This window comes from Anolis sagrei, chromosome 7, assembly GCF_037176765.1.
Source record: "Anolis sagrei isolate rAnoSag1 chromosome 7, rAnoSag1.mat, whole genome shotgun sequence".
Classification (NCBI taxonomy): domain Eukaryota; kingdom Metazoa; phylum Chordata; class Lepidosauria; order Squamata; family Dactyloidae; genus Anolis; species Anolis sagrei.
Genome location: NC_090027.1, coordinates 42,919,243 through 42,932,811, shown reverse-complemented (window position 1 = coordinate 42,932,811; position 13,569 = coordinate 42,919,243). Strand labels below are relative to the sequence as shown.

Here is a 13,569-nt window from a genome sequence, read left to right as displayed (position 1 = left end):
TCTGCATGCAAACTTTCTCTCTTTCCCACCCTGTTTTGGCCAAGTTTGCATCTTTTCCAAACTCGCTGAACCCACTTGAGATCATGGAGGATTTTAGAAGGATCTGGCCCTGTAGGAGAGACCCTGCGGACCCACCAAAGAGGGATCGCTACAATGGTGAGCAAAGAGAAGCCCAATTTAAAAGGTTTTTCCTAGGTTCTCAAAAAGAATCTCACCAAAGCTGAAGAAAGTGCCACTGAGATGATTTTATGGCAATTCAGCTGAAAAGGATGCAAAGCAGCAATCTTTCGCCAAGCTAAGCATAACATGTACACAAATAAATGCCATTTTTATAGTAATATAGAGTTGTGCGAAGGAAGATCGATGCTTTTGAGCTGTGGTGTTGGAGGAAAGTTCTGAGAGTGCCTTGGACTGCGAGAAGATCCAACCAGTCCATCCTCCAGGAAATAAAGCCCGACTGCTCACTGGAGGGAAAGATACTAGAGACAAAGTTGAAGTCCTTTGGCCACATCATGAGGAGACAGGAAAGCCTAGAAAAGACAATTATGCTGGGGAAAGTGGAAGGCAAAAGGAAGAGGGGCCGACCAAGGGCAAGATGGATGGATGGCATCCTTGAAGTGACTGGACTGACCTTGAAGGAGCTGGGGGTGGTGACGGCCGACAGGGAGCTCTGGCGTGGGCTGGTCCATGAGGTCACGAAGAGTCGGAGACGACTGAACGAATGAACAACAACATAGAGTTGTGTGGTTCAAATCTCCCGCTCTCCGCCCCTCGCCCGGCTTGAAGGCGATTGGCTGGCGCGCTAACAGCTGGGAGGAGGCTCGGCTGCCCCCCCTCCCCGAGTGCCTGGGCCAATCACAGGGCTTCTGTGGGGCGCCAGAGCCAATCAGAAGGCTTCTGCCGCCTCGGTGCCCCAGTGAATCAGGAGGAAGGGAGGCAGGACAAGGGAATACAAGGAAGGAAGGAAGGAAGGGAAGGAGGAAGGAAAGAGAGAAGGAAGGAAGGACAAAAGGTAAGGAAGGAATGAAGGAAGGAAAGAGAGAAGGAAGGAAAAACTAAGGAGAAGGAAGGAACAGTGGAAGGGAAGGATGGAAGGAATGAAGGAAAGGAGGAAGAAAAGAGAGAAGGAAGGAAGGAAGGAAGAGTGGAAGGAAGAGTGGAAGGATGGAAGGAAGGAAGGGAAGGAGGAAGGCTAGGAGGAAGGAAAGAGAGAAGGAAGATTAAAAGGGAAGGAGGGGAGGAAGGAAGGAAGGAAGGAAGGAAGAAACAGTGGAAGGGAAGGATGGAAGGAAGGAAGGAAGGAAGGAAGGAAGGAAGGAAGGAAGGGAAGGAGGAAGGAAAGAGAGAAGAAAGAACAAAACGGAAGGAAGGAACAGTGGAAAGGAAGGATGGAAGGAACAAAGGAAAGGAGGAAGAAAAGAGAGAAGGGAGGAAGGAACAGTGGTAGGATGGAAGGAAGGAAGGGAAGGAGGAAGGAAAGAGAGAAAGAAAGCAAACAAAAGGGAAAGGAGGAAGGAAGAAACAGTGGAAGGGAAGGATGGATGGAAGGAAGAAAGGAAGGAAGGAAGGAAGGAAGGATGAAACAATGGAAGGGAAGGATGGATGGAAGTAAGGAAGGGAAGGGGGAAGGAAAAAGAGAAGGAAGGAAGAAAAGGATGAAGAGAAGGATAGAAGGAAAGGAAAGATAAAGGAAAGAGAAAAGGAAGACAAAAGGGAAGGAAGTGGAAAGAGGAAGAGAGGGAGGAAAGAGGGAAGGAAGGAAAGAATGGAAGGATAAAGAGAGAGTGATGGGAGAGAGATAAGGAGGAAAGAAAGAAAAAGGGAGGGAAGGAGAAGGACAAAAGGGTGGAAGGAGGGAAGGAAAGAGAGAAGGGAGGATGAAAGGGTGGAAGGGAAGGAGAAAGAGAGAGGGAAGGAGGAAGAAAAGAGAGAAGGAAGGATAGGATGGTGTGAGAGAGCAGGGCCTGAGGAAAGAGCCCAAGGGGCCACATCCAGGCCTGGGTTTGCCCCTAACTGGAGCTGTAGTTTGGCATTTCTGGTGGAATTTCCTTCTCTGGAGTTTCTGAAGCAGAGGCTGGATGACCATCTGCAAGGAAGGCTTGTATGGTGCCTTTGTTCCTGGCAGAAGGGAGTTGTACTGGATGGTTTTTGGGGATCTCTTCCAGCTCTAAGATGTGTTGATTCTATGATGTTGTTGGTTGCGTGCAAGGTTTTGGGTTCTGACGTCCTGGTTCTTCCTTCCTTCCTTCCTTCCTTCCTTCCTTTCTGCAGGTGAAAAATGCCAACGCCGTGGGGGACAGCAACCAGGCCGCCAAAGCGTCCCGCACGGCCAACATTCTCAACATTCTCGGGATCTTCTTCGGAGTGATCGTTAATATCGCCGCCGTCGTGTTTTTCGTGGTCAGGTTGAAGCTGTTACACTGAAAGTGCTGTTGGGGAGGCACCACATCCATCCGGCTTGGAGGAACAACCCAAGGTCTCTCCATTAATGGGAGATGGAGAAGGAAGACAGAGGAAAAGAGCCTTTGTTCCTGGTATTCTCCCTCTCCCTCTCTTGGTGCTTTAATGCTTTGCCTGCCTTTAATGCCTTTGGAACAAATCTCAAAGCTGTAAGCCAATAAAGCTCCAAATGCTTTGTAATAAAACTCCGATGTGTTTTGGTGCATCTTCTTTTCCAAAGTTGACCCCAGGTCCATGGATACAGCTGGGCACCGCTTCAGCTGCCACGGCTCAATGCTATAGGACTCCGGGAGTTGTAGTTTGACGAGGAATCGCAGTAGTCTTTCAGCAGTCCATCACTGTGGTCAGATGCACTGTTCCGCAATCACCTGGGTTTGAGTGTGTTCACCTGAGGATGGGAAACAGCGATAGCTTGGGGATTCTGCTAGTGTACCGTCCACCCCGCGACTCAGCAGTTTCCCTGCCTGAGCTAGCAGATGTGGTCTCCAATTTGGCTTTGGTCTCCCAGCACCTGATTGTGCTGGGAGACTTTAACATCCTTAATAGGAGTGGCTCAGGACTTCATGGGGCAGAGACCTCCTTAATAGGAGTGGCTCAGGACTTCATGGTCACCATGACGGCCATGGGGCTATCACAAGTTATATCTGGACCCACCCATCAGGCTGGACATATACTCAACCTAGTTTTTGTTGCAGACAGTGGAACGGTCAGAGTGGAAGAGCAAAATTCTGCCATTGTCATGGTCTGACCATCATCTGATCAGTTTTAGACTTGCTGTGACCTCTAAACTTTGCAGGGGTAGAGGACCGACTAAGATGGTCCGCCCCAGGAGACTGATGGATTCGGATGGATTCCTGAGGAATCTTGGGGCTCTTCCTGTCTTGGAGCCTGGTGATCCTGTCGACACCCTGGTTGATCGCTACAACAGTGAGATGGCCAGGGTGATAGACACGATTGCTCCCGAACGCCCCATCTCGTTGCGCAGAGACACGCCATCTCCTTGGTTCACTGGGGAGTTGGCTGTGATGAAGCGCACGAGAAGAAGGCTAGAGTGCAAATGGAGGAAATCTCAGGATGCCTCTGACTGAACATAGGCTAGAGCCTCACTTAAGGCCTATTCTGTGGCTATATGGGTAGCCAGGGAGACCTTCATGACTGCCCGCATAGCGTCTGCATCTAATAGATTTTCAGAGTTGTTTCGGGTCGTTGGCGAACTCCTTCACCCACCTGAGGTGGAGGAGGCCTTTGATGACCTGACAACTTGGTGCTGCAAGTTTGCACTCCACTTTGCAGATAAAGTCGCTCAGACACGCCTTGAGTTGGACTCCAGTTTAAACACAGTGCCAGGGGAGCTGACCGAGGCTTCTGCTTGTCCGGTTTTGTGGGATTTCTTCCGGCTTGTTCATCCTGAGGACGTGGAGGGGGTCCTCGGAGCTGTGAGGGCGACCACGTCGGCTCTGGACCCCTGCCCATCCTGGCTAATTAAATCGGCCAAAGGTGGTTTGATTGATTGGCTTATGTTGATCATTAATGTATCATTGAAGCAAGCGATTTTTCCATCTGGGCTAAAACAGGCTGTGGTCAGACCAGTCCTGAAAAAGACCTCCCTTGACTCCACGGTCTTGAACAACTATAGACCAATCTCCAACCTTCCTTTTTTGGGCAATTAAGGGCTATTAAGGAGCGGGTGATCGCCTCTCAACTCCAGGGTTTCCTGGATGACATCAACTATCTGAGCCCCTTGTTATAATTATAATTATAATTATTATTAGCATAGATATCTGCAAAAGAAATGTCCAAGAATCCAAAACTTTTCAACCAGGACCAATGTATAATAATAATAATAATAATAATAATAATAATAATAATAATATATTTATATCCCGCTACCAGCTTGGGAGTGATCCTGGACTCATTGCTGAGCCTGGAACCCCAGGTCTCAGTGGTGGCCGGGAGAGCTTTTGCACAATTAAAACTTGTGCGCCAGTTGCGCCCGTACCTTGGGAAGTCGGATCTGGCCACGGTGGTCCACACCCTGGTTACATCCTGAATAGATTACTGCAACGCACTCTACGTGGGGTTGCCTTTGAAGACTGTTCAGAAACCTCAATTAGTCCAGTGGGCGGCAGCCAAATTACTCACGGGAGCGTCATACAGGGAGCATACCACCAGGGGCGGCTCATCCATTACGCGAAGTAAGCGGTCGCAGAACACCTTTTTTTGCCAGGGGCGCAGAGGCGCCTCTGTAAATGCCCCTCGACCGCCGCTTGAGGAGCGCCCCCTCAGCTCACAACAGCCCGAGCAGTCTGGGGGGAGCCTCGGCTTCCTTGCCTCGCTGCCGGGCGATCCTCTTCCCAAAGGGGCTGGGCCATTGAGCCTCGCCTCGCCCCTCTCGTTCCCGCTCCACCCGGCCACCGGGTGCGCGAGCAGAGCCGGCTCTCAATTGTTCTCTGCGTTCGATCCCTTCCCCATGACCGGCTCCCTTTCCCGATCCCCTGGCGCTCCACCCACCTCCTCTCCTCTCCCCAATCCGTGGGTGGGCCAAGGGGTGGAGCGGCCACGCCTGGCCCGCTTCAAGTCTGGAGGCGTGTCTGAAGACCCCAGCATGCGCACCAAAAGTCGCCTCTTCTCCTGACTTTCTCTTCAGCCATTGGGACCAAGAGAGAGAGAGAGAGAGAGAGAGAGAGAGAGAGAGCCCCTCCGGCTGGAGGTATCTCCCACCTCCGCTCCCTCTTTTGTTTTTGTGCCTACCTTCAGGAAAGGTGGGCATTTCCACCTCTGTCTCTGTCTCTGTCTCTCTCTCTCTTTCTCTCTCTCTTGGTCCCAATGGCTGAGGAGAAAGTCAGGAGAAGAGGTGACTTTTGGTGCACACACCGGGGTCTTCAGGCACGCCTCCGGACCCAAAGCGGGCCAGGCAAGGAGCAAGTGCGGCAAGTGTAGTTACTGGGATGTATAGTTCACCTACAATCAAAGAGCATTCTGAACTCCACCAATGATGGAATTGAACCAAATATGGTACACAGAACTCTCATGACAAACAGAAAATATATATCAATGATTGGTGGGGGGGGGGGGGGCAAAATACTGTTTGCTTACTGTTGAAAATTACCTAGGGCCGTCTCTGCATACCACCCCTCTGTTGTGTCAGCTCCACTGGCTGCCGATCCAGTTCCAAGCACAATTCAAAGTGCTGATTTTGACCTACAAAACCCTATACGGTTCCGGTTCAGCGTATCTGTCCAAACGCATCTCCCTCTACGTCCCGCCTCGGAATTTAAGATCTTTTGGGGAGGCCCTGTTCTCGGCCCCACCTCTATCACAAATGAGATTGGTGGGGACGAGGAGCAGGGCCTTCTCGGTGGTGGCCCCTCGCCTGTGGAATACACTCCCTGGGGAAATTAGGTCATCGACATCTCTCCTCTCTTTTAGAAGGAAATGAAAAACGTGGATATGGGACCAGGCTTTTGGGCAATCTGGCAGATAGACAAAGGACAATAACGGCCAGAATTAATAGGATTTGACAATGTGGAATGAACTTACGGACTCTGAGCTGGCAAACATTGAGCATAAGATTGGTTTTATTGATTGTGATGTATAACGGATTGTTTTAATTGTTTATAATTGCTGTTATATATGTTTTTATCTTATTGTCTGTGTTGGCATCGAATTTTGCCTTTTGTAACCCGCCCTGAGTCCCCCCTCGGGGGTTGAGAAGGGCGGGGTAGAAATGAGCGAAATAAATAAATAAATCTCCCCAAGGGACTCGGTGAGGCTTACATGAGGCCGAGCCCACAATACATCTATATATATAAAAATGCTCTGTGCATAATGAGCACCTTAAAAACAAAAGAACCAATGAACAAAATCACACCAAATTTGGCAACAAAACGTCTCACAACACAAGGAATGACCATCACTCAAAAATTTATGATTTTGTCATTTGGGAGTTGTAGTCGCTGGGATTTATAGTTCACCTACAATCAAAGAGCATTCTGAACTCCATCAACAATAGAATTGAACCAAACTTGGCACACAGAACTCCCTTGACCAACAGAGAATACTGGAAGAATTTGGTGGGCATTGACCTTGAGTTTGGGAGTTGTAGTTCACCTACATCCAGAGAGCACTGTGAACTCAAACAATGATGGATCTGGACCAAACTTGGCACAAGCACTCAATACGCCCAGATATGAACACAGATGGAGTTTGGGGAAAATAGACCTTGACATTTGGGAGTTGTAGTCACTGGGATTTATAGTTCACCTACAATTAAGGAGCATTCTGAACCCCACCAACGATGGAATTGAACCAAACTTGGCACTCAGTTCTTCCATGACCAACAGAAAATGCTGGAAGGGTTGAGTGGGCAGTGTCCTTTGGTTTTGGAGTTGTAGTTCACCTACATCCAGAGATCACTGTGGACTCAAACAATGATGTATCTGGACCAAACTTGGCACAAATACTCAGTATGTCCAAATGTGAACATACTGGTGGAGTTTGGGGAAATTACAATCTTGACATTTGGGAGTTGTAGTTACTGGGATTTATAGTTCACCAACAATCACAGAGCATTCCGAATCCCACCAACGATAGAATTGGGCCAAATCTCCCACACAGAACCCCCATGTGGGCCACAGCGAGTGGCAGGAGACAGCTAGTCAGGAATAAAAACAATAACAACAGTAATACATAACAATAAAATAAAACTCATAACAAAAAATAAGCAAAACGTATGACTGGGCCAAACGTAATAATCAAAAATTTAAAGATAATGCTGAGCATGAACAGGTGAAATATGACTAGGATCGGGTTTTCAGAGAGGGTCTGGGCGTGCAGACACTCCTAGATCAATAATAAAGTGCATTTGAGGACATATTGCTAGGAGTTTCCTTATTCTGGGAAGGCACACTGGAACAACCACGTTCTCAGGCTCCTGCTAAAGAGCCTGAAATGTACGTGGCTAAAAGGTTGTTATCTGTCTGGCTCGATGGAGTCATTTTGCAAATGAAACTTCAGTAATGATCCTAACATGAATTTTAATACCAGCCTGGCAAAACGTTATTGATTCGGAGAGGCATTCTGAGTCTTTTGGCCTTGCTCTTTAATATGCACAACAAAGATGGACAAACAACCCTCTCCAACAGTGTTTCTCAACCTTCCTAATGCCGCGGCCCCTTAATGCAGTTCCTCATGTTGTGGTGACCACCAACCATAAACATTATTTTCATTGCTATTTCATAACTGTAATTTTGCTCCTGTTATGAATCGTCATGTAAATATCTGATAGGCAGGATGTGGCACAAAAAGCCGATATGCCCAAATTTGAATACTGGTGGGGTGGGGGTGGGGTTGATTTTGTCATTTGGGAGTTGTAGTTGCTGGGATTTATAGTTCACCCACAACCAAAGAGCACCCTGAACTCCACCAACAATGGAATTGAATCAGACTTGGCACACAGAACTTCCATGACCAACAGAAAATACAGGGTGTGTTTGGTGGGCATTGACCTTGAGTTTTAGAGTTGTAGTTTACCTACATCCATACTCAAACAATGATACATCTGGACCAAATTTGGCACAAATACTTAACATGGTCAAATGTGAACACTGGTGGATTTAGGAGAAAATAGACCTTGACATTTGGGAGTTGTAGTTGCTGGGATTTGTAGTTCACCCGTATCAAAGAGCATTCTGAACCCCACCAGCGATAGAAATGGGCCAAACTTCCCACACAGAACCTCCAAGACCAATAGAAAATACTATGTTTTCTGATGGTCTTTGGTGACCCCTCTGACACCCCCTTGTGACCCCCTCAGGGGTCCTGACCCCCAGGTTGAGAAACGCTGCCCTAAATGGTTCTGGCTCAACTTACCTGTCTGAACGCATCTCCCCTTATGAACCCTCCAGGACTTTAAGATCGTCTGGAGAGGCCCTGCTCTCGATCCCGCCTTCGTCACAAGTACGGTTGGCGGGGACGAGAGACAGGGCCTTCTCAGTGGTGGCCCCTCGGCTGTGGAACGCCCTCCCCAGGGATATTAGATCGGCCCCTTCCCTTTTAACATCTCGAAAGCAGGTCAAGACGTGGCTCTTTGAGCAAGTGTTTGCAGACACAATATAACAGACATGGAGCAAAACGGAACAACTCGACAATGTTATTGGATAACGCTTTTAACCAGGAGACTCAAATTGATATATGTTTCTATTGATATTGATTGTTTTACTTGGTTTTATATTTAAATTGATTCCTTTTTAAATTCTATTTTATGTCTTTGATATTGACTGTAAACCACTCCGAGTCGCCGGTGGGCTGAGAGGGGCGGAATATAAATGTAGTAAATAAATAAATAACTACATAAATGTTTTGATATGGCCAATGAGCTAATCAATAAAAGGTATCAAACTGTGATGGCTCCATGCTATATAATGCTGGGAGTTACAGTTTCTGTAACCTTCCATTCTTTAAGCCAGTGTTTCTCAACCTGGGGGTCAGGACCCCTGGGGGGGTCACAAGGGGGTGTCAGAGGGGTCACCAAAGACCATCAGAAAACACAGTATTTTCTGTTGATCATGAGGGTTCTATGTGGTAAGTTTGGCCCAATTCTATCATTGGTGGAGTTCAGAATGCTCTTTGATTGTAGGTGAACTATAAATCCCAGCAACTACAACTCCCAAATGTCAAGGTCTGTTTCCCCCAAACTCCACTAGTGTTCACATTTGGGCATATTGGGTATCCATGCTAAATTTGGTCCAAATCCATCATTGTCTGAGTCCACAGTGCCCTCTGGATGTAGGTGAACTACAACTCCCAAACTCAAGGTCAATGCCCACCAAATCCTTCCAGTATTTTCTGTTGGTCATGGAAGTTCTGTGTGCCAAGATGGTTCAATTCCATCATTACTGGACTTCAGCATGCTCTTTGATTGTAAGTGAACTATAAATTCCAGCAACTACAACTCCCAAATGACAAAATCAATCCCCCCCAACCCTACCAGTATTCAAATTTGGGTGGATCAGGTATTTGTGAAAAATTTGGTCCAGTGAATGAAAATACATCCTGCATATATATACATTATGATTCATAACAGTAGCAAAATTACAGTTATGAAGCAGCAACGAAAATAATTTTATGGTTGTGGGTCACCAGAACATAAGGAACTGTATTAAGGGGTCACAGCATTAGGAAGGTTGAGAAACACTGCTTTAAGCCATCTGAGTTTTATATAAAACCCACCCACCCCACTCATGTAATTGATGTTGCATTTGATTTTCAGCACTTATTAATGAACAAAAGGTTTTAATTATTGCAACATTGTTGCAACATGGAAACTCATTGTTTTCCCATTGTTTTAGCAGGACGTAGATTCGTCCGCAGAGCTTTCCTGACACTTTCCCATCAGTTCCTATTAGCATCTCATTATGTCAGCGCACAAGTGATCGGAACCATCTGCAAAATTAATGTGGATTGATTCCACGATGATTGGCTTTAAGAGATCAAGGCAATGAGGAAAGCTGGGCAGTCCATTTCGGGGGAAACGGACAGGCTGTCCCTTTGGACACGGCCCAAGTACTCTGCTATCTAGCATCTCATTATGTCAGCGCACAAGTGATTGAAGCATCACTTGGAAAAGCTGGACAGTACATTTTGGGGAAATGGACAGGCTGTTCCTTTGGACACGGCCCAAGTACTGGCACTTTGCTGTCTATCCATCACATTGATCAATACTTCGTACCAGCTTTTCTGTTATTGTTGTTGCCCTTCTTGACAGATTAGAAAGATGGGCTCAAACTAAGAAAATGAAGTTCAACAGTGACAAATGCAAGACACTCCACTTTGGCAGGAAAAATGAAATGCAAAGATATAGAATGGGGGAAAATGCCTGGCTTGAGAGCAGTACGTCTGAAGAAGATCTTGGAGTCCTCGTGGACAGGAAGTTAAACATGAGCCAACAATGTCATGTGGCGGCAAAAAAAGCCAATGGGATTTTGGCCTGCATCAATAGGAGCATAGTGTCTAGATCTAGGGAAGTCATGCTCTCCATGCTGTATTCCGCCTTGGTTAGACCACACCTGGAATATTGTGTCCAATTCTGGGCACCACAATTCAAGAGAGATATTGACAAGCTGGAATGTGTCCAGAGGAGGGCGACTCAAATGATCAAGGGTCTGGAGAACAAGCCCTATGAGGAGTGGCTTAAGGAGCTGGGCATGTTTAGCCTGAAGAAGACAAGGCTGAGAGGAGATATGATAGCCATGTATAAATATGTGAGAGGAAGCCACAGGGAGGAGGAGGGAGCAAGCTTGTTTTCTGCTTCCTTGGAGACTATGACATGGAACAATGGCTTCAAACTACAAGAGAGGAGATTCCATCTGAACATGAGGAAGAACTTCCTGACTGTGAGAGCCGTTCAGCAGTGGAACTCTCTGCCCTGGAGTGTGGTGGAGGCTCCTTCTTTGGAAGCTTTTAAACAGAGGCTGGATGGCCATCTGTCAGAGGTGTTTGGAATGCAATATTCCTGCTTCTTGGCAGAATGGGGTTGGACTGGATGGCCCAGGAGGTCTCTTCCAACTCTTTGATTCTATGATTCTATGTTGCAGCTTCCCTTCCAAAAGTCCTGGCGAGGAAATCCTTTCCTTCCTTCCTCCCATCAAGGTCTCTGTGACACCAGCAGCAAGTAGACCAACCTGCTCTTAACTCATGCAAAAGAAGAAGGAGGGAAGAAAAGCCCTGCTGTATCTTTAAGCGAGAAACTTCAACCAGCCCGGCTTTTTGTGCTGAAATTTCCTTTTATGCCAAAGGGCTCCCAAAGGTGGTTCAAAGCGACTGTCCTCTTCTGCTTCTGACCACCCAAACAGCAACATCTGTCCATCAAAGAAGAAGCCCAATCAAGAATATTCTGGTTCCAGCTTTGCTTCCTGGTCAGACCTGTGAGCCTGCAAATGAACAGGATGCTTTCCTGCCCCTTTCCTCCCAAGGCAAAGTCTTACAACAAACTACAATACATTGCATCCAATCCCAGCCTCTCTTAGGGTCAGAGATGGCTCCAAAGTGTTCCAGCCGCAGCTCTCTACCTCCACCTGCTGCTTACCTTGGATGAGAGGATGAAAAAGTAATTTGCAAAGGGAAGACATAATGATACTCGGAAGGAAAGACTGGAGACCAGTGGTTCCCATCCTTATGATAGTTCAGTGTTTCTCAACCTTCGTAATGCCGCAACCCCTTAATACAGTTCCTAATGTTGTGGTGACCCCCAACCATAACATTGTTTTTGTTGCTACTTCATAACTGTAATTTTGCTACTGTTATGAATCGTAATGTAAATATCTGATACGCAGGATTGTTTTCATTCACTGGACCAAATTTGGCACAAATACCTGATACGCCCAAATTTGAGTACTGGTGAGGTGGAGGGTTGATTTTGTCATTTGGGAGGTGTAGTTATTGGGATTTATAGTTCACCTAAAATCCCAATAACATATGTTGTATGTTGTGTTTGCACTGTCTGTTTTTGATAAGGCCAACTGGCTAATCAATAAAAATTGTTGTATTATTATTATTATTATTATTATTATTATTATATTGCGTTATATTATAATCTTAATGTCAATATGTATATACAATAGATTGTATTATTAGCATAACACAAACTTAGTATTATATATTATTATACTGTTCTATACCACTATACTATAATATATAATGTACACTTATTATATTATTATATATAATAATATTGTGCTATATTATTATAAACTAGTCATCCCCTGCCACGCATTGCTGTGGCCCACATGGGGGTTTTGTGTGGGAGGTTTGGCCCGATTCTATCGTTAGTTGGGTTCAGAAAGCTCTGTGATTGTAGGTGAATTATAAATCCCAGCAACTACAACTCCCAAATGTCAAGATTCTATTTTCCCCAATCTCCACTAGTGTTCACATTTGGACATACTGAGTATTCGTGTCGAGTTTGGTCCAGATTCATCATTGTTTGAGTCCACAGTGCTCTCTGGATGTAGGTGAACTACAACTCCAAAACCAAAGGACACTGCGCACCGAACCCTTCCAGTATTTTCTGTTGGTCATGGGAGAACTGTGTGCCAAGTTTGGTTCAATTCCATCGTTGGTGGGGTTCAGAATGCTCTGATTGTAGGTGAAGTATAAATCCCAGCAACTACAACTCCCAAATGATAAAATCAAAAAAATTTGAGTGAAGGACATACATTGGGTTGTCAGGTGTATGCTGTCCAAATTTGGTGTCAATTGGACCAGTGGTTTTTGAGTTCTGTTAATCCCACAAACGAACATTACATTTTTATTTATATAGATTTCGCCCAAAGTTTGAGTGACTCTTCGTTGGCTGTGGCGCTGAAGGTGCTGTCCAAGGTGCTGAATCGGGCAGCTCCTCGGTGGCAATTACGCATGCGCCGACGGGCAAGGCGCTCCTCTCCCCTCTCCAGAGCGCTGAAACAACTGGAAGCCGCCTGTCTGTCGCTCGCTAGCTGTGCGCATGCGCAGCCACCTGCTTCTTCCGCCCTTCCTTTGACGCCGAAGGTTTTACTGCGCAAGCGCCCCCCCAAGTCGCTCTGGATGGCTTCTTTGCCCTCACTTTCTCAAAGGAGCAGGAGTGGGGTCTCCTAGCCTTATGATTGATACATCATCATCATCATCATCATCATCATCATCATCATCATCATCATCATCATCATCATTTTTTTTTATTATTTGTCGTGTCAGGGCAGCCAGTCCATTATATTACATTTCTAATAGAACAAAGCAAACAAACAGAAAAATACACAACTTGTGAGTTTGGTAGCTGGTTAAATGTCCTTTGACCAGTATCTGGCCACTTGGAGTGCTTCCGATGTTGTCGCAAGAAGGTTCTCCCTTGTGCATGTGGCCGGGCTCAGGTTGCATCGCAGCAGGTGGTCAGTGGTTGGCTCTTCTCCGCACTCGCATGTCGAGGATTCCACTTTGTGGCCCCATTTCTGAAGGTTGTCTCTGCATCTCGTGGTGCCAGAGCGCAGTCTGTTCAGCGCCTTCCAAGTCGCCCAGTCTTCTGTGTGCCCAGGGGGGAGTCTCTCATTTGGTATCAGCCTTTGATTGAGGTTCTGGGTT

The 13,569-nt window shown here is 46.5% G+C and overlaps 1 protein-coding gene across 1 annotated transcript in view; it reads left to right on the top strand.

Annotated features, from left to right (window-relative positions):
- LOC132772516 (synapse differentiation-inducing gene protein 1-like) overlaps positions 1-2,645 on the top strand; it is a 7,948-nt gene extending 5,303 nt beyond the window's left edge. The window contains exon 2 of the mRNA XM_067470614.1: positions 2,272-2,645. Within this exon, the coding sequence (XP_067326715.1) occupies positions 2,272-2,424 (153 nt within the window). The 3' untranslated portion in view covers positions 2,425-2,645. The remainder of the gene's footprint in view (positions 1-2,271) is intronic.
- The last annotated feature ends 10,924 nt before the right edge of the window (positions 2,646-13,569 follow it).